The 22,274-nt window shown below is 49.8% G+C and overlaps 1 protein-coding gene across 1 annotated transcript in view; it reads right to left on the reverse strand.

The window, feature by feature from the left end:
• Positions 1-22,274, reverse strand: part of LOC138286958 (uncharacterized) — an 878,316-nt gene that overhangs the window by 753,478 nt on the left and 102,564 nt on the right. Inside the window, 3 exon segments of the mRNA XM_069227330.1 lie at positions 1,696-2,098; positions 3,445-3,579; positions 3,581-5,064. Of these exon segments, the coding sequence (XP_069083431.1) occupies positions 1,696-2,098; positions 3,445-3,579; positions 3,581-5,064 (2,022 nt within the window).

Raw genomic sequence — 22,274 nt, forward strand, 5'->3', positions numbered from 1 at the left:
GGAAGAGATCTATTCTGGCTTGGGTGTGGTGTGCTGCGGAGGTGTGAGTGTGCTGCCGCTGATGGGGGTGCCAAGTCTGCCACGCGTCACAGAGACCTAAGCTGTCAACCCATTTACGGAGTCCAGTCGTCCCAGAGGCCCGGCCCGAGGACGTGGGTCCAGCATTATCTATTTCCGGGTGAAGAACAGAGTTAAAGTCTCCCCCTATTATGGTAAGGTCTGGGGGGAGTCCAGTCACTACGTCTCTAAGCTGTGCGAGGAGCCGCCCCTGCGTGCCTGAGGGGGCATAGCTACTGAGTATATTAATAGGTTGCCCCCCAAGAAGTCCAGTGACCACCAAGTATTGGCCCTGTGGATCAGACCGGCTGGCTGTCACCACCATGGGCAGGGAGCGATGCAACAGAACAGCTGTGCCTCTCGAACCCCTGGGTGAACCCTGCATGATAGACTTTGTCATAACCCCCTCTCATGAGCATGGAGCACTTAGTACCCAGGAGGTGGGTCTCCTGTAGCAAGATTATGGATTAGGTAAAACGACGGACAAAGGAGCACACTGCTGATCTTTTAATTTTATCAAGGAGCCCGTTGGTATTCCAGGAGAGGACTCTGTTAGCCTGCGCTAATTTGTGCATAGTGAAGATAGTATTGAGTGAAATGTGCCTGTCTGGGTGTTCCTCCACGACCAACTTAACAAAGGCAAGAAAACACAATATAAACCCCATAGTAAACAACTGTAGTCAACTGTTCCCCCATGACCCCCCACCAACCCCCCACCCCATACTTCTAGCCCAGAAGCATATGTCACCCTAAACTGCGCCCACAATGTGTCAACTGCAAATTTGGAGTGGTGGACCCCTCCTTTAAGTCAGAGTTCTGCCATCTGGTTCCTTGCCGCTCCGTAACCTGCACCAGAGAACATGTCTCCAGCCCGGTCCCCCTGCACCACCACGCATCCGCGGGTCAAGTTCAAGGGAGCAGGGGGGACTGGCTAAGGCACTCTTTCTCGGGAGTCTCGTCTGGATTCTCCTGGTCAGGGTCTCCTGGCGTATTATTATCCTCAGGGGGACTCGGGCTCAGTTGTCTCTCTGCCTCGGGAGCGCCGTCCGGGCCGCTCTGCCTCCTCCGGCGGGAATGGCTACGCCTTCGCCCTATTTGTGGTCCCGGAGGGCCGCCGGGGTCCGATACCGGGCGGCCTTCTCCTGGTCGGGGTGGGGGGGGGCCTCCTCGCATCACTTGATTCTCTTCCGTTAGCCAGTCCCATGTGGTCTCTGGCGAGCCAAAAAAGAAGGCCTTCCCGTCCATGAGGACCTTAAGGCTTGCCGGGAAGAGGAGCATATAGGTCAGTTGCAGCGCTCTAAGTTTCTGCTTCACTCCTTCGTATGAGCGGCATCTAGCTTGCATTTCGCTAGTGTAGTCTGGAAAAATGAGGATCCTGTTATTGCCCCAGCGGAGGTCTGGTTAGGATCTGGCCTCCCTCAGGATTACGTCCCGGTCTTTGAAGTTAAGGAGGCGAGCAATCATCGGCCGCCGAGGTCCGCCCGGGGGAGGGGGGGTTGAGGGGGTGCATCAGGGCCCTGTGTGCTCGTTCAATCGCAAACCAAGGGGAGAGTTTGTTCTGAGCAAGGACCCATGACTTGATCCTGCCCTCCAGAAAATCTATGCGTTATTTTCTTCTGCGCCCTCCGGAAATCCCACGAAACTCAGGTTGTTCCGTCTGGAGCGGTTTTCTGCGTCCTTTGCTTTATGGTGGAGTTCCCCAGTGCAAGTCTGTAGCTGAGAGACCTTGGCCGTGAGATCCACAAGATCGTCTTCTGCCTGGGAGATTCGGCCTTCTACCTCCGTGATACGCCCCACTGCTGTTCGCAGGTCTTGTCCCAGCAGGCCCAAGTCCTCTCGCACCTCACCAACCTTGGTCTCGATCGCCAGTTGTGAGGACTGGATGGCTTGTAGGATCGTGGTGACACCTTCCCCTGCGGCAATCTCTGACACAGGAACGTCCATTGCTCGCGATGCAGACTGCCTGGCGAACTGGTCAATACGTTGCTGCGACGCAGGAGGCTGCTTGTTGGCCCTATCTTTCCCCATAACTGCTGCTAATCTGAGCCCTGACATGAAGTCAGGGCATCTCCGGGTCGTCTGCTCACTGTCACAGGCCTTGATGCTTGCTGCTGCGGTCTCAGTGGGTCTCTTCAGCGCCACTGCTTACCCCCATGGGTCCGTTCTCACTCCAGCCGGTGCTTCTTGTTCGCTGTCGCCCCGCCAGCCGTTCCACGTTTCACGTACCGGGGGTATTTGTTCGATGTTTGGCTATGCGCAACCCCAGTCTTACTCCAGGGGCAGGGCAGACAGTTTTGGGCCAGACTGTCTTCGGGGGTCCACGCACACCAGGATCAGGCTCCACAAGGCACTCCTGGGCCGCCTTTATCGCAGCTGGGGTCTCGTGCTCTCAGGCGGGGCAGCCACTAACCTCTGAGCCCCGCCCGGCTCCGCCGTGTCACTCCGTCGATGTTTTGAGGGCTTGGCTCCACCTCTGCCAGGGGCGGCAGTCTCTTGTGTGCCTGCTACCAGCCGCCGGCACCCGCACTATCACCGCCATGCCTCTAGTCGGCGGGAGGGATCGTTGGATCTGGCCTGTGGGTCCACCAGGAAGTCTGGGCCCGCCCACTCCATGTACAGCAGGCATCTTCCGCTGCTGCTCGCCCTCGGGCCGCGGTATAGGCCTCAGGCCATGGACGCCGGGGCGGGGTCCTTTCACTGGGGTTACCACGGAATGCGGCCTGGTCCATCAACCGGGCCTGTAACGCCCCTATCCACCAGGGCGGCGCCACTTACTGCTGCACGACGCCCCAGCAGTTACCGCTGCTCCGTGGGGATCCCGCCCTCTCCAGGCAGCTCCAAGCGCATCGCCGGCGCAGGCCTCACCCTCCGACCCCCGTCGCCGACTCCGCCACGGCCCAAACGAGGGCGTCTCCCCCCCACCGTTATGGCGGGCCTTTACGCAGGTGGGGCCCAGGTGAAAAGGGTCAGCGGGGTGCTGGAATGGCGGGCAGTATCGGGCGAATGACGGAGGGGTCCGAAGCACTCTGAGAGTGCGACCGTCATCTTGACGCCCATGGCCACGCCCCTTCCTTTTGCATTTCTTAATGGTCCAAATCAGTATTTCGGGCTGTTAAGAAATGCAAAACAGCCTTTTCTTATATATAAAGGCCTTTAGGAAATGACAAATTGTGATTTATACCCTGTAGAAATCACAATTTGTGATCCCCAGAATAGGAAATCGCAAATAGGGATTACCTAATTGCAATTTCTACTCTGATGTACAAAGCATTTCCTAAATGCGATTTGGGCATTTAGGAAATGCAATTACCATCCACTTGAAGTCGACAGAAACCATGTGCAAAAAAGCACCTGAAAACACTTTTTTTAAATTGCAATAGAGCTCACAAGTTTGCTGCATCTCCATAAATTATTTTTCTCTGTTCAGTGATAATGTGTGCTTGCTGATGTTTTTGTAGGTTTGATAATTGACTAATGCTGTTGAGACATTTACTGCAATGGTATGTTTTTTCCTCTGTGTGTTTGCTGATGTTTTCGGAGAGATGATAACAAACTGAAGCTTTTCACACATTCGCTACATCTGAATGGTTTTTCCCCTGTGTGTGTTCGCTGATGTCCCTGTAGGTGTGATAACTGGCTAAAGCTCTTCACACATTCACTGCACTTGAATGGCCTTTCCCCTGTGTGGGTTCGTTGATGGATTTGTAAGCTTGATAACCGACTAAAGCTGTTCCCACATTCATTGCAACTGAATGGCTTTTCCCCAGTGTGGGTTCGCTGATGTCTTCGGAGGTGTGATAACTGACTAAAGCTCTTCACACATTCACTGCACTTCAAGGGCTTTTCCCCTGTGTGTGTTCGCTGATGCCTTCGGAGGTGTGATAACTGACTAAAGCTCTTCACACATTCACTGCACTGCAATGGCTTTTCTCCAGTGTGTGTTCGCTGATGTCTTCGGAGTTGTGATAACTGACTAAAGCTCTTCACACATTCACTGCACTTGAAGGGCTTTTCCCCTGTGTGTGTTCGCTGATGAATCTTTAATGATAAAGGGTGACTAAAACTACTTCCACATTCACTGCACTTGAATGGTTTTTCTCCTGTGTGTGTTCGCTGATGTCTTCGGAGATTTGATAACTGACTAAAGCTCTTCACACATTCACTGCACTTGAAGGGCTTTTCCCCTGTGTGTGTTCGCTGATGAATCTTTAATGCTGAATGGTCACTAAAACTACTTCCACATTCACTGCACTTCAATGGCTTTTCCCCTGTGTGAGTTCGTTGATGTTTTTGTAGGTCTGATAACCCACTAAAGCCCTTCCCACATTCACTGCACCTGAATGGCTTTTCACCTGTGTGTGTTCGCAGATGGCTTTGTAGTTTTGATAAGTGACTAAAGCTCTTCAGACATTCAGTGCACTCGAATGGCTTTTCCTTTGCGTGTGTTCGCTGATGTCTTTGGAGATCTAATAACCTATTAAAGCTCTTCACACAATCTTTGCACCTAAATGGTGTTTCCCCTGTGTCAGTTTGCAGATGGCTTTGTAGGTTTGATAAATGACTAAAGCTACTTCCACATTCACTGCACTTGAATGGCTTTTCCTCTATGTGGGTTTGTTGATGTTTTTTAATGAATGATAACTCCCTAAAGCTTTTCACACATTGACTGCAATAATGTGGTTTTTCTACTGTATGTGTTCGTTGATGACCTTTTAAGGGTGCTGATTGACTGACGCTATTAACACATTCAGTGTATTTTTTTTTTTCACATGTGTGTGTTTGTTGAGGGTGCTTAAGTTCTGATGACAAACAAAAGCTCTTGCTGCATAAGAAAGTTTTTTCTTTCCTGGTTAGTGTCTCAGGGTCTGGTATACGTTTATCTAAATCCCATGCCTGTGTTTCCTGAAGGGCCAACATGGCTGATAAAGCACTTGTGTAATTCTCACATTGTCTGTATGTACATTCGATTTCCTGTATAAATAAAGTAGATTGAGCATTAAATTCGTATCACATGAATAATATGTGAGAGGATTTTTGGGGGTGATTTTGTCTTTACATTAGATAATGGTTTTGCACACTTGCAGGTAAAGATTCATCCCCATTCGGGTCAGTGCAAATTGGGCAGCACTCTGTATTGTAGACAGCAGAACTTTTCTTTCCTTTGCCCTTCAGTCTTCTGGCTCCTTTGTGCCTTTCTCTGGTTGCTGTGGTTTGGCCAGAAAGAGTTTACAATACACCTAGAAGATTGAATAGTGGTCTGTTTTCATTTTAGGGACAGAGCACTGCTGTAAACACATCACACTGATCTCAAGGTCAAACCTAGTATTGCACACGTGTTTACACATGAGGAAGTTTGTCAGTGTTGTTGCTTTAGTTTTCTAGAGGTCATTTCTTAGTCTTGTGGCATGGAGGTGTACAGCTCAGACTCACATTCACTGAAAGGCTCTTGACTGCTTCTTCCAGGATCCCTCAGTATTGTTCATGTTCCTCTCTCGCCGACAGCACTGATGTTTTTCTGACATTATTTGTGACAGTTTTCAGATTTCCAATATTATCTTCATTATTCATAATAATTTTGTGTGTTCAAAGCATGTTTCCTGTTGGATATAAAGAGATTGAAAATCGCTAAATGGAAACGTAATAGAATGTGAATGCACAATATTTATCCGGTTGTAAAAGTCATCTCTTCTTCACTATGTCTGAGTCTTATCAAGGGACGTTTCACCGTACACAAATATTTAACTAAAAGTTCTGTTGAACACATCACATCTTCTTTACTTCAGAAGAAGTAGACATTTACCAGTGTTCACAGAGTAACTTAGAAAAGAAAGGGCATTCACGGAGCACCCACATGCTACCGGTACAGCTTTAGGAAAATCACATGGACAAGATTTCATTTAAAAAAAGAATAGATTGTGAAAACAGAGATTGATCAGAACATGATGCTGTCACTTTAGTGTGAGGAAGTGTAGAAGAAAGGTAACTCTTCAGGAAATGTATAACAAAGGAAACTCTTCAGTGAGTATATAACAAAGGTAACTCTTCAGGAAGTATATACCACAAGAAACTCTTCAGGAAGCATTATTGTGAGTTGAGGTGTATTTTCTATCGCCATAATATCCGTCCATCTCACTAACACTAGCGCAGTTTACACGGCCTAATTCTGGCCCTGACACTTTACACAAACAAGAGATTCTTTGGTTCTTCCTAAAGCCGATAATGTTCGGATCCTGTTGCACCTCAAGCTTCAGCTGCTTCCAGAATGAGGGAGTCACTGTAATACCCACCTTTACATTACATTATACATGCAGACAAGGGGCACACACACATCAGCAATCAGTCATTTAACTCTTCATAGAGTGAATTCATCACAGTCAGTGAGTGACCTGACATATCCTCGCAGCCAACAAAAGGGAACAGACTTTGGGCCTGATTTAGCGTTTGGCGGACGGGTTACTCCGTCACAACCACCGCAGATATCCTGTCCGCTGTATTACAATTCCCATGGGGTATAATGGGATCGTAATACGGTGGACGGGATATCCGTCACATGTGTAACCGAGTAACCCCGTCCACCAAACTCTAAGTCAGATTCATAGTGTTGTCAGTTTGGTGTCGCAGAGACTACTCCGGGGCCGGTAGGGCCTTTGGCGGAATAGGAGGAGGTGTCCATTGTCGACAGGCGTACTCTATCTCCTGCTCATATTCCTTCAGTCACGCTTTCAATTTACCAGAATACGGGCCTGGCTTCGGGTAAAGTACAAAGGGCTATGAGTCTTATGATCTTGTAAAGGTGATAGGGACTACAGACGTCAGGACAGGGGTTTAACTTTTCCTTACTGTTTGGATTTATATACAAGGAGGTACAGTTATAAGATTTCTTTTAGCGCTCGGATTCAGCAAACTCCTCTCACTTCTTCTTTTCTCTTTATTCCTTAGGGTCCCAGACACTCAGTGGTGGATGGTGACTCCCTCGGACAGAACAAAAGGACTCTTGGTCAGGTAAGTGAATTTCCTTTTCATGAGAATAGTGATGAAAAGGGTGGAGGGGAGGTTGTGCACATGAGAGAAAGGGAGGTAGTGTATACAAAAAAAGGTCCTAAGCATCCCTTCTAAAAGTTATAATATCCCCGTACTTGCTTTCCCTCTCGCTCTCCCACTCCCTGGGTTTTCCCTCTCCCTGGGTCCCCTTTGAGCCACTTCCAGCCCTGGGCTCGTACCAGAGAAAGCAACGTCTCTCCTGGGACATGGCGGGAGAGTCCGTGGTAGTCTGTGGTTTCGGGGCTGCTCCCGGTGTGATCTGAAGCCTAGGGTGGATCCCCAGGACCTTTTTTCTTGCTGGCCTCTTCTCCAGCCATATGCGCTTCTCCTCCTATTGTCGCTGTGAGGCTCCCGTTTCGGTCCTCCGCTTCAACTGCTCCACTGTGCTCAGCTCTTTCATTCGCGCCCTCTCCCTCCTCACCGACTCCCATCCTTTGTTGTTCGTCTCTGGCCATCCTTCCGTGAGCTAAACTTGCCCTCGGGTACTCTTGTACTGGCCCTGGGGTTGCACTGGAGAGAACGCCGTCCTTCGCCTCGGGCACCTCCCGTCACAGAACCCCCCATTGAGTCTGAACGATCAGGCCAGAGAGGACTAAGACTTCTGGAGAGAAAATCAGCCGTGGTTTGTTGTGAACCTGGTATATGAAAGGTCTGAAAAGAAAAGGGTTGTAGTGCTAAGAACCACTGCAGGATATGGGAATTGGTGTTTTTATGTCTTGCTAACCATGTTAAAGGGGCATGGCTTGTTAAGAGCGTAAAGGGTCTGGCTAGCAAATAATATTGCATTGCTTCGATGGCCAATTTAATACAGAGGCTTTCCTTTTCGATGGTAGGATATTTCACTTCCCGAGGTAACAGCTTGCGGCTTATGTAAAGTATAGGGTGTAGGTGGGTGGTCTCATCCGTTTGGGATAAAACTGCAACAAGACCCTGGTTTGAGGCGTCTGTTTGAAGTACAAAAGGTTTCATAAAATTCAGACATTTTAGGACAGGGTCTTCGCACAGACATGTTTTCAAAAACTCAAAACTGGTCCTCTCTTCCTCGTGAGTGATGGGTTTCTTATTGGGTTTAATACTTTTTAATAGGTCTGCTAAGGGGGCAGCCCTTTCTGCAAATTGTGGAATGAAACGTCGGTAATACCAAACCAGACCTAAGAAGGATCTAACTTTCTGTTTTGTGGTTGAGGGATTTATCGCTCTGATGGCCTGTACTTTTTCTAGCAGTGGTATAATGGCACCTTTTGAAATACTATACCTCAAATATTTAATGGAGTCTCTGGCCAAATGGCATTTCTCTGGGTTTGCTGTTAAGCCGGCCAGTCATTTTTGTTTTCTTTTGCACCAAAAAGTATAAATAAGGGCCTAACTGCAGGTGACAGTCTTCAAATGTAACCCAAAGTGGAAAAACCCTAAATAGAGAAAGTGCTGGTGGGGTACAATATTCAAGAAAGTTTGAAAGGAGCTGCTAGAACAGAATTTCAGCAGAAGGGACCATATTTTTAAAACTAGTCACAAAGAAAACCACAGCTCGATGACAACTAGCAATCAAAACTACCTCAACATCAACAGGGCACACATGAAAAAAGCTGCAATAACAGACTGTAGGCAAGAGAGACGAGGGACCATACAAAGCAAGCATGAAAAGAGCCACAATAACAGACTGTAGGCAAGAGAGACAAAAGACTGTACAGAGCAAGCATGAAAAGAGCATCAATAACAGACTGCAGGCAAGAGAGACGAGAGACCGTACAGAGCAAGAATGAAAAGAGCCACAATAAAAGACTTAGGCAAGAGATACAAGAAACTATACAGAGTAAACATCAAAAGAGCTACAATAACAGACTATAGGCAAGAGACAGCATACAGAGCAAGCATGAAAAGAGCCCCAATAACAGACTGTAGGCAAGAGAGACGAGAGACCATGCACAGGAAGCATGAAAAGAGACACAATAACAGACTGTAGGCAAGAGACAGAAGAGACTATACAGAGCAAGCACAAAAAGGACATCAATACCAGACTGTAGGCAAGAGAGACCACATGAGCAAGCATGAAAAGAGCCACAATAACAGACTGTAGGCTAGAGAGACAAGAGACTGTACAGAGCAAGCATGAAAGGAGCATCAATAACAGACTGTAGGCAAGAGAGACCACATGAGCAAGCATGAAAGGAGCCACAATAAAAGACTTAGGCAAGAGAGACGGGAGACTATACAGAGCAAGCATGAAGAGAGCATCAATAACAGACTATAGGCAAGAAATGAGAGGCCATACAGAACAAGCATGAAAACAGCCACAATAACAGACTGTAGGGTAGAGAGACAAGAGACTGTACAGAGCAAGCATGAAACAAGCATCAATAACAGACTGTAGGGTAGAGAGACGAGAGACCCTACAGAGCAAGCACAAAATGGGCATCAATAACAGACTGTAGGGTAGAGAGACGAGAGACCGTACAGAGCGAGCATGAAAAGAGCCACAATAACAGAATTAGGCAAGATGTATGAAATGTACAAAACTACTCACAGAGAAAACCAGAGCATGAGCACAACCATCATAATAAATGCTACCTCAGAGCAAAAGGTACTCACATGGAAAGAGTCCCAAGGTAAATCTCATGGCGTACTCCATACATTCATCCTGAAATTTAGGGTAATGATGTCCATATTGCTCTTCTCTTAAAATCCATCCTCTTAAATGATATCTTGTCTAGAGCAGTCCAACCTTCCATGGCTGAGGCTAACTAAAGAGGCATGGACTGAGTTACTTGCTTCCTTGTTTAGCAGCTCAGAAGCAATTGCCACCAACTGTGTCACTAACTAACAACCCCACCAGAGGATAAACGATTAAAGTCAGGAAGCAGATAGAACAGTCAAGGGCACTAGGGATCACACCTGACACCATTTTAGGCTCAGTTCAAAAAACATTTTCAGTTAGTGCGACTTACTCCTTACTTAGGAGTGGCTTGCACATACAATTCTCTGAGTAAAACGCTTTGAGAATCGTGCCCTTTGACCTGTGTGATGCTTGACATCCTTACACCTTCTCAAGAGGACGTCAAATTCCAGAAAAAACACTACACCGAAGAGACCCAGCCATTCTATGTTCTCTGTCCAGTGTGATGGCCCACTGTAAATTAGAAACCATGAGACCAGGCTCTGCTCCCAGTGTGACATGAGAAGGGCAGAAAAAGAACCAGTTCTGCAACCACTGTACACCCAGTGTAATGGAGGAGAGGCCCAGATACACCAGGCTCTGCACCTAGTGTGACACTGGAGATACCCAGCGAGGACAGGCTCTGCACCCAGTGTGATGGAGGAGAGACTTTAAGACGCCAGACTCTGCACTCAGTGTGAAAAGGAAAGACCCAGAGAGGACAGGCTCTGCACCAGTGTGACAGAGGAGAGACCCAGAGACACCAAACTCTGCACCCAGTGTGACAGAGGAGAGACACCACAGAGGAAAGGCTCTGCACCCAGTGTGATGGAGGAGAGACCTTAAGACGCCAGGCTCTGCACTCAGTGTGAAAAGGAAAGACCCAGAGAGGACAGGCTCTGCACCCAGTGTGACAGAGGAGAGACCCGGAGACACCAAACTCTGCACCCAGTGTAACAGAGGAGAGACACCACAGAGGACAGACTCTGCACGCAGTGTGATGGAGGAGAGACCTTTAGACGCCAGGCTCTGCACTCAGTGTGAAAAGGAAAGACCCAGAGAGGACAGGCTTTGCACCCAGTGTGACAGAGGAGAGACCCAGAGACAACAAACTCTCCACCCAGTGTGACAGAGGAGAGACACCACAGAGGACAGGCTCTGTACCCAGTGTGACAGAGGAGAGACCCAGAGACAACAAACTCTGCACCCAGTGTAACAGAGGAGAGGCACCAAAGAGGACAGGCTCTGTATCCAGTGTGATGAAGGAGAGACACCAGGCTCTGCACCATGTGACGGAGGAGAGACCCAGAGACACCAGACTGCACCTAGTGTGATTGAGGAGAGACCCAGACAGGACAGGCTCCACACCTAGTGTGACGAAGGAGAGACCTTGATAGAAAAGGCTCTGCACCCAGTGTGACAGAAGAGAGACCCAGAGACACCAGGCTCTGCACCTAGTGTGACACTGGAGATACCCAGCGAGGACAGGCTCTGCACCCAGTGTGATGGAGGAGAGACTTTAAGACGCCAGACTCTGCACTCAGTGTGAAAAGGAAAGACCCAGAGAGGACAGGCTCTGCACCAGTGTGACAGAGGAGAGACCCAGAGACACCAAACTCTGCACCCAGTGTGACAGAGGAGAGACACCACAGAGGAAAGGCTCTGCACCCAGTGTGATGGAGGACAGACCTTAGGACGCCAGACTCTGCACTCAGTGTGAAAAGGAAAGCCCCAGAGAGGAGAGGCTCTGCACCCAGTGTGACAGAGGAGAGACCCAGAGACACCAAACTCTGCACCCAGTGTGACAGAGGAGAGACACCACAGAGGAAAGGCTCTGCACCCAGTGTGATGGAGGAGAGACCTTAGGTCTGTGACAGAGGAAAGAGTCCTAGGGACAGCAGACTCTGAACCCAGTGTGACACAGGAGAGATCCAGAGAGGACAGGCTCTGCACCCAATATGATGGAGAAGAGACACAGAGACACCAGGCTCTGCACCCATGTGACGGAGGAGAGACCCAGAGATACCAGACTGCACCTAGTGTGATGGAGGAGAGACCCAGACAGGACAGGCTCCACACCTAGTGTGACGAAGGAGAGACCTTGAGAGAAAAGGTTCTGCACCTAGTGTGACACTGGAAAGACTCAGTGAGGCCAGGCTCTGCACCCAGCGTGATGAAGGAGAGACCCAGAGACACGAGGCTCTGTTCCCAGTGTGACATGAGAGAGTCAGAAAGAGAACCAGCTGTGCCCACCTGGCATTACGAAGGAGAGACCCAGAGACACCAGGCTTGCACCTAGTGTGACACCGGAGACACCTAGACAGGACATGATCTATGCCCAGTGTAACAGAGGAGAGACCTTAAGACGCCAGGCTCTGCACTCAGTGTGACAGAAGGGAGATCTTAAAATGCCAGGCTCCGGACCTAGTATGACAGAGGAGAGACCTCGCGACAATAGACTCTGAACCCAGTGTGACAGAAGAGAGACCCAGAGAGGACAGGCTCTGCACCCAATATGATGGAGAAAAGACACAGAGACACTAGGCACTCCACCCATGTTCCAGAGGACAGACCCAGAGACACCAGGCTCTGAACCCTGTGTAACGAAGGAGACACCCAGAGACACCAGGCCCCGCACCTAGTGTGACACTGAAGAGACTCAGCGAGGACAGGCTCTGCACCCAGTGTGACAGAGGAGAGACCCAAAGACACCAGGCTTTGCTCCCACTGTGACATGAGAGAGTCAGAATGAGAACCAGCTGTGCACCCACTGGACACCTGGTGTAACAAAAGAGAGACTCAGAGACACTAGGCTTGCACCTAGTGTGACACCAGAGAGACCCAGTGAGGACAGGCTCTGCACCCAGTGTGACGGAGAGGAGACCCAGAGACACCAATCTGTGCACTCTGTGAGACCTAGGAGAGATCCTTAGATGCCAGGCTCTGCACCTAGTGTGACAGAGGAGAGCCTCAGAGACACCAGACTCTGCACCCAGTGTGACGGAGGAGAGACATCGAGAGGACAGGTTCTGCACCCAATGTGACTGAGGAGAGACATCGAGAGGACAGGCTCTGTACTCAATATGACAGAGGACAGACATAGGTACACCAGGCTTTGCATCCTCTGAGATGGAGGAGAGACACAGGGGGTGATTCTAATTCTGGCGGGCGGCGGAGGCCGCCCGCCAGAATTCCGCCCCCATAATACCGCTCCGCGGTCAGAAGACCGCGGAGGGTATTATGAGTTTTTCCCTGGGCTGGCGGGCGGTCTCCAAAAGACCGCCCGCCAGCCCAGGGAAAAACTCCCTTCCCACGAGGATGCCGGCTCGTAATCGAGCCGGCGGAGTGGGAAGGTGCGACGGGTGCAGTAGCACCCGTCGCGTATTTCAGTGTCTGCAAGGCAGACACTGAAATACCTTGCGGGGCCCTCTTACGGGGGCCCCTGCCGTGCCCATGCCATTGGCATGGGCACGGCAGGGGCCCCCAGGGGCCCCGCGACCCCCCCTACAGCCATCCTGTTCATGGCGGCTTTCCCGCCATGAACAGGATGGCGGTAGGGGGGGTCAGAATCCCCCATGGCGGCGCAGCAAGCTGCGCCGCCATGGGGGATTCTGAGGGCAGCGGTAAACCGGCGGGAGACCGCCGGTTTACCCTTTCTGACCGCGGCCAAAGCGCCGCGGTCAGAATGCCCTGCGGGGCACCGCCGGCCTGTCGGCGGTGCTCCCGCCGACCCTCGCCCCGGCGGTCGAAGACCGCCGGGGTTAGAATCAGCCCCACAGAGACACCAATCTTTGCACCTATCGACCCACATAGGACAGGCGCTGCACCCAGTGTGACAGAGAAGAGACCGTAGAGTGGCCAAACTGCACCCAGTGTGACGGAGGAGAGACCCAGAGACACTAGGTTCTGTACTAAGTGTAGGAAAGTACCATCTTACCTGGCATGTTACCCCCATATTTCACTGTATGGATGTTGTTTTAGCCCTTGAGTCACTGGGATCCTGCCAGGCAGGACCCCAGTGCTCATAGTATGTGCCCTGTATGTGTGCTGTGTGGTGCCTAACTGTATCACTGAGGCTCTGCTAACCAGAACCTCAGTGTTTATGCTCTCCCTGATTTCTAAATTTGTCACTGCAGGCTAGTGACTATATAATTCCCTTGTATATGGTACTTAGGTATTGGGGTTCCAGGAGATCCCTATGGGCTGCAGCATTTCTTTTGCCACCCATAGGGAGCTCTGACAATTCTTACACAGGCCTGCCACTGCAGCCTGAGTGAAATAACGTCCACGTTATTTCACAGCCATTTTTCACTGCACATAAGTAACTTATAAGTCACCTATATGTCTAACCTTCACTTAGTGAAGGTTGGGGGCCAAGTTACTTAGTGTGTGGGCACCCTGGAACTAGCCAAGGTGCCCCCACATCGTTGAGGGCAAATTCCCCGGACTTTGTGAGTGCGGGCACACCATTACACGCGTGCACTATACATAGGTCACTACCTATGTATAGCGTTACAATGGTAACTCCGAACATGGCCATGTAACATGTATAAGATCATGGAATTGTCACCCCAATACCATTCTGGTATTGGGTGACAATTCCATGATCCCCCGGGTCTCTAGCACAGAACCGGGTACTGCCAAACTGCCTTTCCGGGGTTTCCACTGCAGCTGCTGCTGCTGCCAACCCCTCAGACAGGTTTCTGCCCTCCTGGGGTCCAGGCAGCCCTGGCCCAGGTAGGCAGAACAAAGGATTTCCTCTGAGGGAGGGTATTACACCCTCTCCCTTTGGAAATAGGTGTGAAGGGCTGGGGAGGAGTAGCCTCCCCCAGCCTCTGGAAATGCTTTAATGGGCACAGATGGTGCCCATCTCTGCATAAGCCAGTCTACACCGGTTCAGGGATCCCCCAGCCCTGCTCTGGCGCGAAACTGGACGAAGCTTAGGCTGATAGAAGGTAGCTATGGAAAAGCATCTTAGGCTGAACTAACCACACTGACCAGCACCTCCCAGGGGAGGTACCCAGAGCTCCTCCAGTGTGTCCCAGACCTCTGCCATCTTGGAAACAGAGATGTTGGGGGCACACTGGACTGCTCTGAGTGGCCAGTGCCAGCAGGTGACGTCAGAGACCCCCTCTGATAGGCTCTTACCTTTCTTGGTAGCCAATCCTCCTTTCTCAGTAGCCAAACCTCCTTTTCTGGCTATATAGGGTTTCTCCTCTGGGGAACTCTCCAGATAACGAATGCAAGAGCTCACCATAGTTCCTCTGCATCTCCCTCTTCGACTTCTACCAAGGATCGACTGCTGACTGCTCCAGGACGCCTGCAAAACCGCATCAAAGTAGCAAGAGAACTACCAGCAACATTGTAGCGCCTCATCCTGCCGGCTTTCTCGACTGTTTCCTGGTGGTGCATGCTCTGGGGGTCACCTGCCTTCATCCTGCACTGGAAGCCAAGAAGAAATTTCCTGTGATCGACGGAATCTTCCCCCTGCTAACGCAGCCATCAAAAGACTGCATCACCGGTCCTCTGGGTCCCCTCTCATCCTGACGAGCGTGGTCCCTGGAACACAGGAACTCTATACAAGTGACTCCCACGGTCCAGTGATCCTTCAGTCCAAGTTTGGTGGAGGTAAGTCCTTGCCGCCCCACGCTAGACTGCAAACCTGTGTACTGCGTGTATTGCAGCTGCTCGGGCTTCTGTGCACTCTTCCAGGATTTCCTTTGTGCACAGCCTAGCCTGGGTCCCCAGCACTCTGTCCTGCAGTGCACAACCCTCTGAGTTGGCCTCCAACATCGTGGGACCCTCCTTTGTAACTCTGCGTGGACTCAGGTTCACAAATATTCGAAGTGCGTGTTCAGGTACTTCTGCGGGTGCTGCCTGCTTCTGTGGAGGCCCTCTGAGTTGCTGAACACCCCCTCTGTCTCCTCTTCCAAGGGGCGACATCCTGGTCCTTCCTGGTCCCCAGCAGCACCCAAAAACCTCTACCCCGACCCTTGCAGCTAGCAAGGCTTGTTTGGGGTATTTCTGTGTGGGAACACTTCTGCAACCTTCAGCCCGATGTGGGACATCTTCCCTCCAAAGGAGAAGTTCCTAGTCCTTTTCGTTCTTGTAGAATTCCAAGCTTCTTCCATCAGGAGGCAACTTCCTTGCACCTTCATCCTGGGTTTTCTGGGCTCCTGCCCCCCAGACACTGACGCGACTATTGGACTTGGTCCCCTTGCTTTGCAGGTCCTCAGGTCCAGGAATCCGTTTTCAGTGCACTGCTGGTGTTTGTTGTTCTTGCAGAATCCCCCTATCACGACTATTGTGTTCTTTTGGGGGTAGAAGGTGTACTTTACTCCTACTTTTCAGGGTCTTGGGGTGGGGTATCTCGGACACCCAGCGACCCTCTACAAGCTCCCATAGGTCTGGGGTCCATTCGTGATTCGCATTCCATTTTTGGAGTATATGGTTTGTGTTGCCCCTAGACCTATGCCTGCCTATTGCAACCTATTGTAATTCTAGACTGTTTGCATTACTTTTCTGACTCTTACTTACCTGTTTTGGATTTGTGTACATATAACTTGTGTATATTACTTACCTTCTTACTGAGGGTACTCACTGAGATACTTGTGGCATATTGTCATAAAAATAAAGTACCTTTATTTTTTGTAACTCTGTGTATTGTGTTTTCTTATGATATTGTGCATATGATATAAGTGGTATTATAGGAGCTTTGAATGTCTCCTGGTTCAGCCTAAGCTGCTTTGCCATAGCTACCTTCTATCAGCCTAAGCTGCTAGAAACACCTCTAGTCCACTAATAAGGGATAACTGGACCTGGCACAGGGTGTAAGGACCACAGGGTACCCACTACAAGCCAGGCAAGCCTCCTACACTCAGTGTGACACAGGAGAGACCCAGAGACACCAGACTCTGCACCCAGTGTAACAGAGGAGAGACATCGAGAGGACAGGCTCTGCACCCAGTGTGACAGAGGAGAGACATCGAGAGGACAGGCTCTGTACTCAATGTGATAGAGGACAGACAAAGGTACACCAGGCTTTGCACCCTCTGAGATGGAGGAGAGACACAGAGACACCAGGCTCTGCACCCAGTGAGAGGAACGAGGGACCCAGATAAGACAGGCTGTGTGCACCCAGTGTGGCAGAGGAGAGGCCTTGCATTTGAGATCATTAATTGTGAGATTTGCCATTTTCAAAATAATCAGAAAAGTGCATTTAAGTCTGCTATAGACAAACATTAGGTCAAAAGGAATCTTCAGCTTACTTCCTGGGAGACTGGTTCATGCAATCTGAGCAGCAAACATCCCCAAGAGAGGCTGTCAGCTCCTCAGAGCGAGCAGAGCTTTATCAGCTCGGGGACACCACACCTAAGATCGAGAGTGACCTTCTCGATAAGCAGAAAAACAGGCTTGTTCTTCAGTAAAGGCTGACTGAAGAAACTCAGAGGGACATTTTTGGTGTTAAGACAGCTTAACTAGGGGCTAGAAAGGAAGGGTGTATTACCAAAGGCTGATTTTATCATTTAATGCAATGAATTGCTGAAACACCATCACAATGGTGCAATTCATTTTAAGCCCACTAATTATTCCATTGCCACAATCTGGGTTATTTTTAAAGATACATCCTATTTCAAAGTAAGAAATAGTGTGCACAGAGTCCAAGGGTTCCCCTTAGAGGTAAGACAGTGGCAAAAAGAGATAAATCTAATGCTCTGTTTTGTGGTAGTGTGGTCGAGCAGTAGGCTTATCAGAGGGTAGTGATAAGCATTTGTTGTACACACACAGGCAATAAATGAGGAACACACACTCAAAGACTTAACTCCAGGCCAATAGGTTTTTATATAGAAAAATATATTTTCTTAGTTTATTTTAAGAACCACAGGTTTAAGATTTACAAGTAATACTTCAAATGAATGGTATTTCACTCAGGTATTCTAGGAACTTGGAATAATCACAATATCATGTACAGTTTTGACAAAAATGGCAATAAGCTATTTTAAAAGTGGACACAGTGCAAAAATCAACAGTTCCTGGGGGAGGTAAGTAAATGTTAAGTTCACAGGTAAGTAAAACACTCACAGGGTTCAAAGTTGGGTCCAAGGTAGCCCACCGTTGGGCGTTCAAGGCAACCCCAAAGTTGCAACACCAGCAGCTCAGGGCCGGTCAGGTGCAGAGGTCAAAGAGGTGCCCAAAACACATAGGCCTCAATGGAGAACAGGGGTGCCGCTGTTCCAGTCTGCCAGCAGGTAAGTGCTTGCGTCCTCGGAGGGCAGACCAGGGGGGTTTTGGAGGGCACCGGGGGACACACGACACAAGTAGGCACAGAAAGTACACCCTCAGCGGCACAGGGGCGGCCGGGTGCAGAGTGCAAACAGGCGTTGGGTTTTATATTGAAAGCAATGGGGAGACCCGGGGGTCTCTTTAACGATGCAGGCAGGCACAAGGGGGGCTCCTCGGGGTAGCCACCACCTGGGCTAGGCAGAAGGTTGCCTGGGGGTCGCTCCTGCACTGGAGTTCGGTTCCTTCAGGTCCTGGGGGCTGCGGGTGCAGAGTTGATTCCAGGCGTCGGGTCCCTTGTTACAGACAGTCGCGGTCAGGGGGAGCCTCTGGATTTCCTCTGCAGGCGTCGCTGTGGGGGCTCAGGGGGGGGGTCAACTCTGGCTACTCACAGGCTTGCAGTCAGCGGGGAGTCCTCGTAGTAGTGTTGGTTTTCCGCAGGTCAAGCCGGGGGCGTCGTTTGAAGAGTAGAAAGTCTCACACTTCCGGCGGGAAACGTGAAGTCCTTAAAGTTGCTTCTTTGTTGCAAATAAGTTGCAGGATGTTGAACAGGGCCACTGTTCACAGGAGTTTCTTGGTTGCAGGGCAGTCCTCTGAGGCTTCAGAGGTCGCTGGTCCCTGTTGGATGCGTCGCTGTTGCAGTTTTCTTCGAAGTTGGGTTACAGGCCGGTAGGGCTGGGACCAAAGCAGTCGCTGTCTCCGTCTTCACTGCAAGGCTTCAGGTCAGCAGTCCTTCTTCTTGTTAAGGTTGCAGGAATCTAGTTTCCTAGGTTCTGGGGGCCCCTAATGTGAGAAAGTAGCCTCTTTCTAGCCTTGTTACCCCCACTTTGGGCCTGTTTGTGAGTGTATGTCAGGGTGTTTTCACTGTATCACTGGTATCCTGCTTGCCAGGGCCCAGTGCTCATAGTGAAAACCCTATGTTTTCAGTATGTTTGTTATGTGTCACTGGGACCCTGCTAGTCAGGACCCCAGTGCTCATAAGGTTGTGACCTATAGGTATGTGTTCCCTGTGTGATGCCTAACTGTCTCACTGAGGCTCTGCTAACCAGAACCTCAGTGGTTATGCTCTCTCTTTACAAATTGTCACTAACAGGCTAGTGACCAATTTTACCAATTTACATTGGCTTACTGGAACACCCTTATAATTCCCTAGTATATGGTACTGAGGTACCCAGGGTATTGGGGTTCCAGGAGATCCCTATGGGCTGCAGCATTTCTTTTGCCACCCATAGGGAGCTCTGACAATTCTTACACAGGCCTGCCACTGCAGCCTGAGTGAAATAACGTCCACGTTATTTCACAGCCATTTTACACTGCACTTAAGTAACTTATAAGTCACCTATATGTCTAACCTTTACCTAGTAAAGGTTGGGTGCTAAGTTACTTAGTGTGAGGGCACCCTGGCACTAGCCAAGGTGCCCCCACATTGTTCAGGGCCAATTCCCCGGACTTTGTGAGTGCGGGGACACCATTACACGCGTGCACTACATATAGGTCACTACCTATATGTAGCTTCACAATGGTAACTCCGAATATGGCCATGTAACATGTCTATGATCATGGAATTGCCCCCTCTATGTCATCCTGGCATAGTTGGCACAATCCCATGATCCCAGTGGTCTGCAGCACAGACCCTGGTACTGCCAAACTGCCTTTCCTGGGGTTTCACTGCAGCTGCTGCTGCTGCCAACCCCTCAGACAGGCATCTGCCCTCCTGGGGTCCAGCCAGGCCTGGCCCAGGATGGCAGAACAAAGAACTTCCTCTGAGAGAGGGTGTTACACCCTCTCCCTTTGGAAAATGGTGTGAAGGCAGGGGAGGAGTAGCCTCCCCCAGCCTCTGGAAATGCTTTCTTGGGCACAGATGTGCCCAATTCTGCATAAGCCAGTCTACACCGGTTCAGGGGACCCCTTAGCCCTGCTCTGGCGCGAAACTGGACAAAGGAAAGGGGAGTAACCACTCCCCTGACCTGCACCTCCCCTGGGAGGTGTCCAGAGCTCCTCCAGTGTGCTCCAGACCTCTGCCATCTTGGAAACAGAGGTGCTGCTGGCACACTGGACTGCTCTGAGTGGCCAGTGCCACCAGGTGACGTCGGAGACTCCTTCTGATAGGCTCCTTCAGGTGTTGCTAGCCTATCCTCTCTCCTAGGCAGCCAAACCCTCTTTTCTGGCTATTTAGGGTCTCTGTCTCTGGGGAAACTTTAGATAACGAATGCAAGAGCTCATCCGAGTTCCTCTGCATCTCTCTCTTCACCTTCTGCCAAGGAATCGACTGCTGACCGCGCTGGAAGCCTGCAAAACTGCAACATAGTAGCTAAGACGACTAGTGCAACTCTGTAACGCTGATCCTGCCGCCTTCTCGACTGTTTTCCTGGTGGTGCATGCTGTGGGGGTAGTCTGCCTCCTCTCTGCACTAGAAGCTCCGAAGAAATCTCCCGTGGGTCGACGGAATCTTCCCCCTGCAACCGCAGGCACCAAAAAGCTGCATTACCGGTCCCTTGGGTCTCCTCTCAGCACGACGAGCGAGGTCCCTCGAATCCAGCAACTCTGTCCAAGTGACCCCCACAGTCCAGTGACTCTTCAGTCCAAGTTTGGTGGAGGTAAGTCCTTGCCTCACCTCGCTAGACTGCATTGCTGGGAACCGCGACTTTTGCAGCTACTCCGGCCCCTGTGCACTTCCGGCGGAAATCCTTTGTGCACAGCCAAGCCTGGGTCCACGGCACTCTAACCTGCATTGCACGACTTTCTAAGTTGGTCTCCGGCGACGTGGGACTCCTTTGTGTAACTTCGGGTGAGCACCGTTTCACGCATCCTCGTAGTGCCTGTTTCTGGCACTTCTCCGGGTGCTACCTGCTGCTAAGAGGTCTCCTTGTCTTGCTCGACGTCCCCTCTACCTCCTGGTCCAATTTGCGACCTCCTGGTCCCTCCTGGGCCACAGCAGCATCCAAAAACGCTAACCGCACGATTTGCAGCTAGCAAGGCTTGTTGGCGTTCTTTCGGCAGGAAAAGACTTCTGCACGACTCTCCACGGCGAGAGGGATCCGTCCACCAAAGGGGAAGTCTCTAGCCCTTTTCGTTCCTGCAGAAACCTCAGCTTCTTCTGTCCAGTAGAAGCTTCTTTGCATCCACAGCTGGCATTTCCTGGGCAAATGCCCATCTCCGACTTGCTTGTGACTTTTGGACTTGGTCCCCTTGTTCCACAGGTACCCTAGATTGGAAATCCATCGTTGTTGCATTGTTGGTTTGTGTCTTTCCTGCATTATTCCTCTAACACGACTTCTTTGTCCTTAGGGGAACTTTAGTGCACTTTGCACTCACTTTTCAGGGTCTTGGGGAGGGTTATTTTTCTAACTCTCACTATTTTCTAATAGTCCCAGCGACCCTCTACAAGGTCACATAGGTTTGGGGTCCATTCGTGGTTCGCATTCCACTTTTGGAGTATATGGTTTGTGTTGCCCCTATCCCTATGTGTCCCCATTGCATCCTATTGTAACTATACATTGTTTGCACTGTTTTCTAAGACTATACTGCATATTTTTGCTATTGTGTATATATATCTTGTGTATATTTCCTATCCTCTCACTGAGGGTACACTCTAAGATACTTTGGCATATTGTCATAAAAATAAAGTACCTTTATTTTTAGTATAACTGTGTATTGTGTTTTCTTATGATATTGTGCATATGACACTAAGTGGTACTGTAGTAGCTTCACACGTCTCCTAGTTCAGCCTAAGCTGCTCTGCTAAGCTACCATTATCTATCAGCCTAAGCTGCTTGACACCCTATACACTAATAAGGGATAACTGGGCCTGGTGCAAGGTGCAAGTACCCCTTGGTACTCACTACAAGCCAGTCCAGCCTCCTACATTGGTTGTGCAGCGGTGGGATAAGTGCTTTGAGACTACTTACCACTCTTGTCATTGTACTTTTCATAAGAGAAAAATATACAAAACAAGTTCAGTGTATATACACATAGCCAAAAAGTTTTGCATTTCCTCTTTTCACTCTTTTCTAAGTGCTGAAAAGTACTTCTAACTTTCTAAAAAGTTCTAAAAAGTTTTAAAAGTTTTTTTCTCTGTCTTTCTAAAAGCTCTGACAAACATTTTTTTTCTCTTTTTCTATCACTTTAACTCTCTCTAAAAATGTCTGGCACAGGTCAAAATGTTGATCTGTCCAAACTTGCATATGATCACCTTAGCTGGAAAGGAGCAAGGAGTCTCTGTATAGAGAGAGGTTTGAGTGTA

Source organism: Pleurodeles waltl, chromosome 4_1, assembly GCF_031143425.1.
Source record: "Pleurodeles waltl isolate 20211129_DDA chromosome 4_1, aPleWal1.hap1.20221129, whole genome shotgun sequence".
In the NCBI taxonomy this organism is placed as follows: domain Eukaryota; kingdom Metazoa; phylum Chordata; class Amphibia; order Caudata; family Salamandridae; genus Pleurodeles; species Pleurodeles waltl.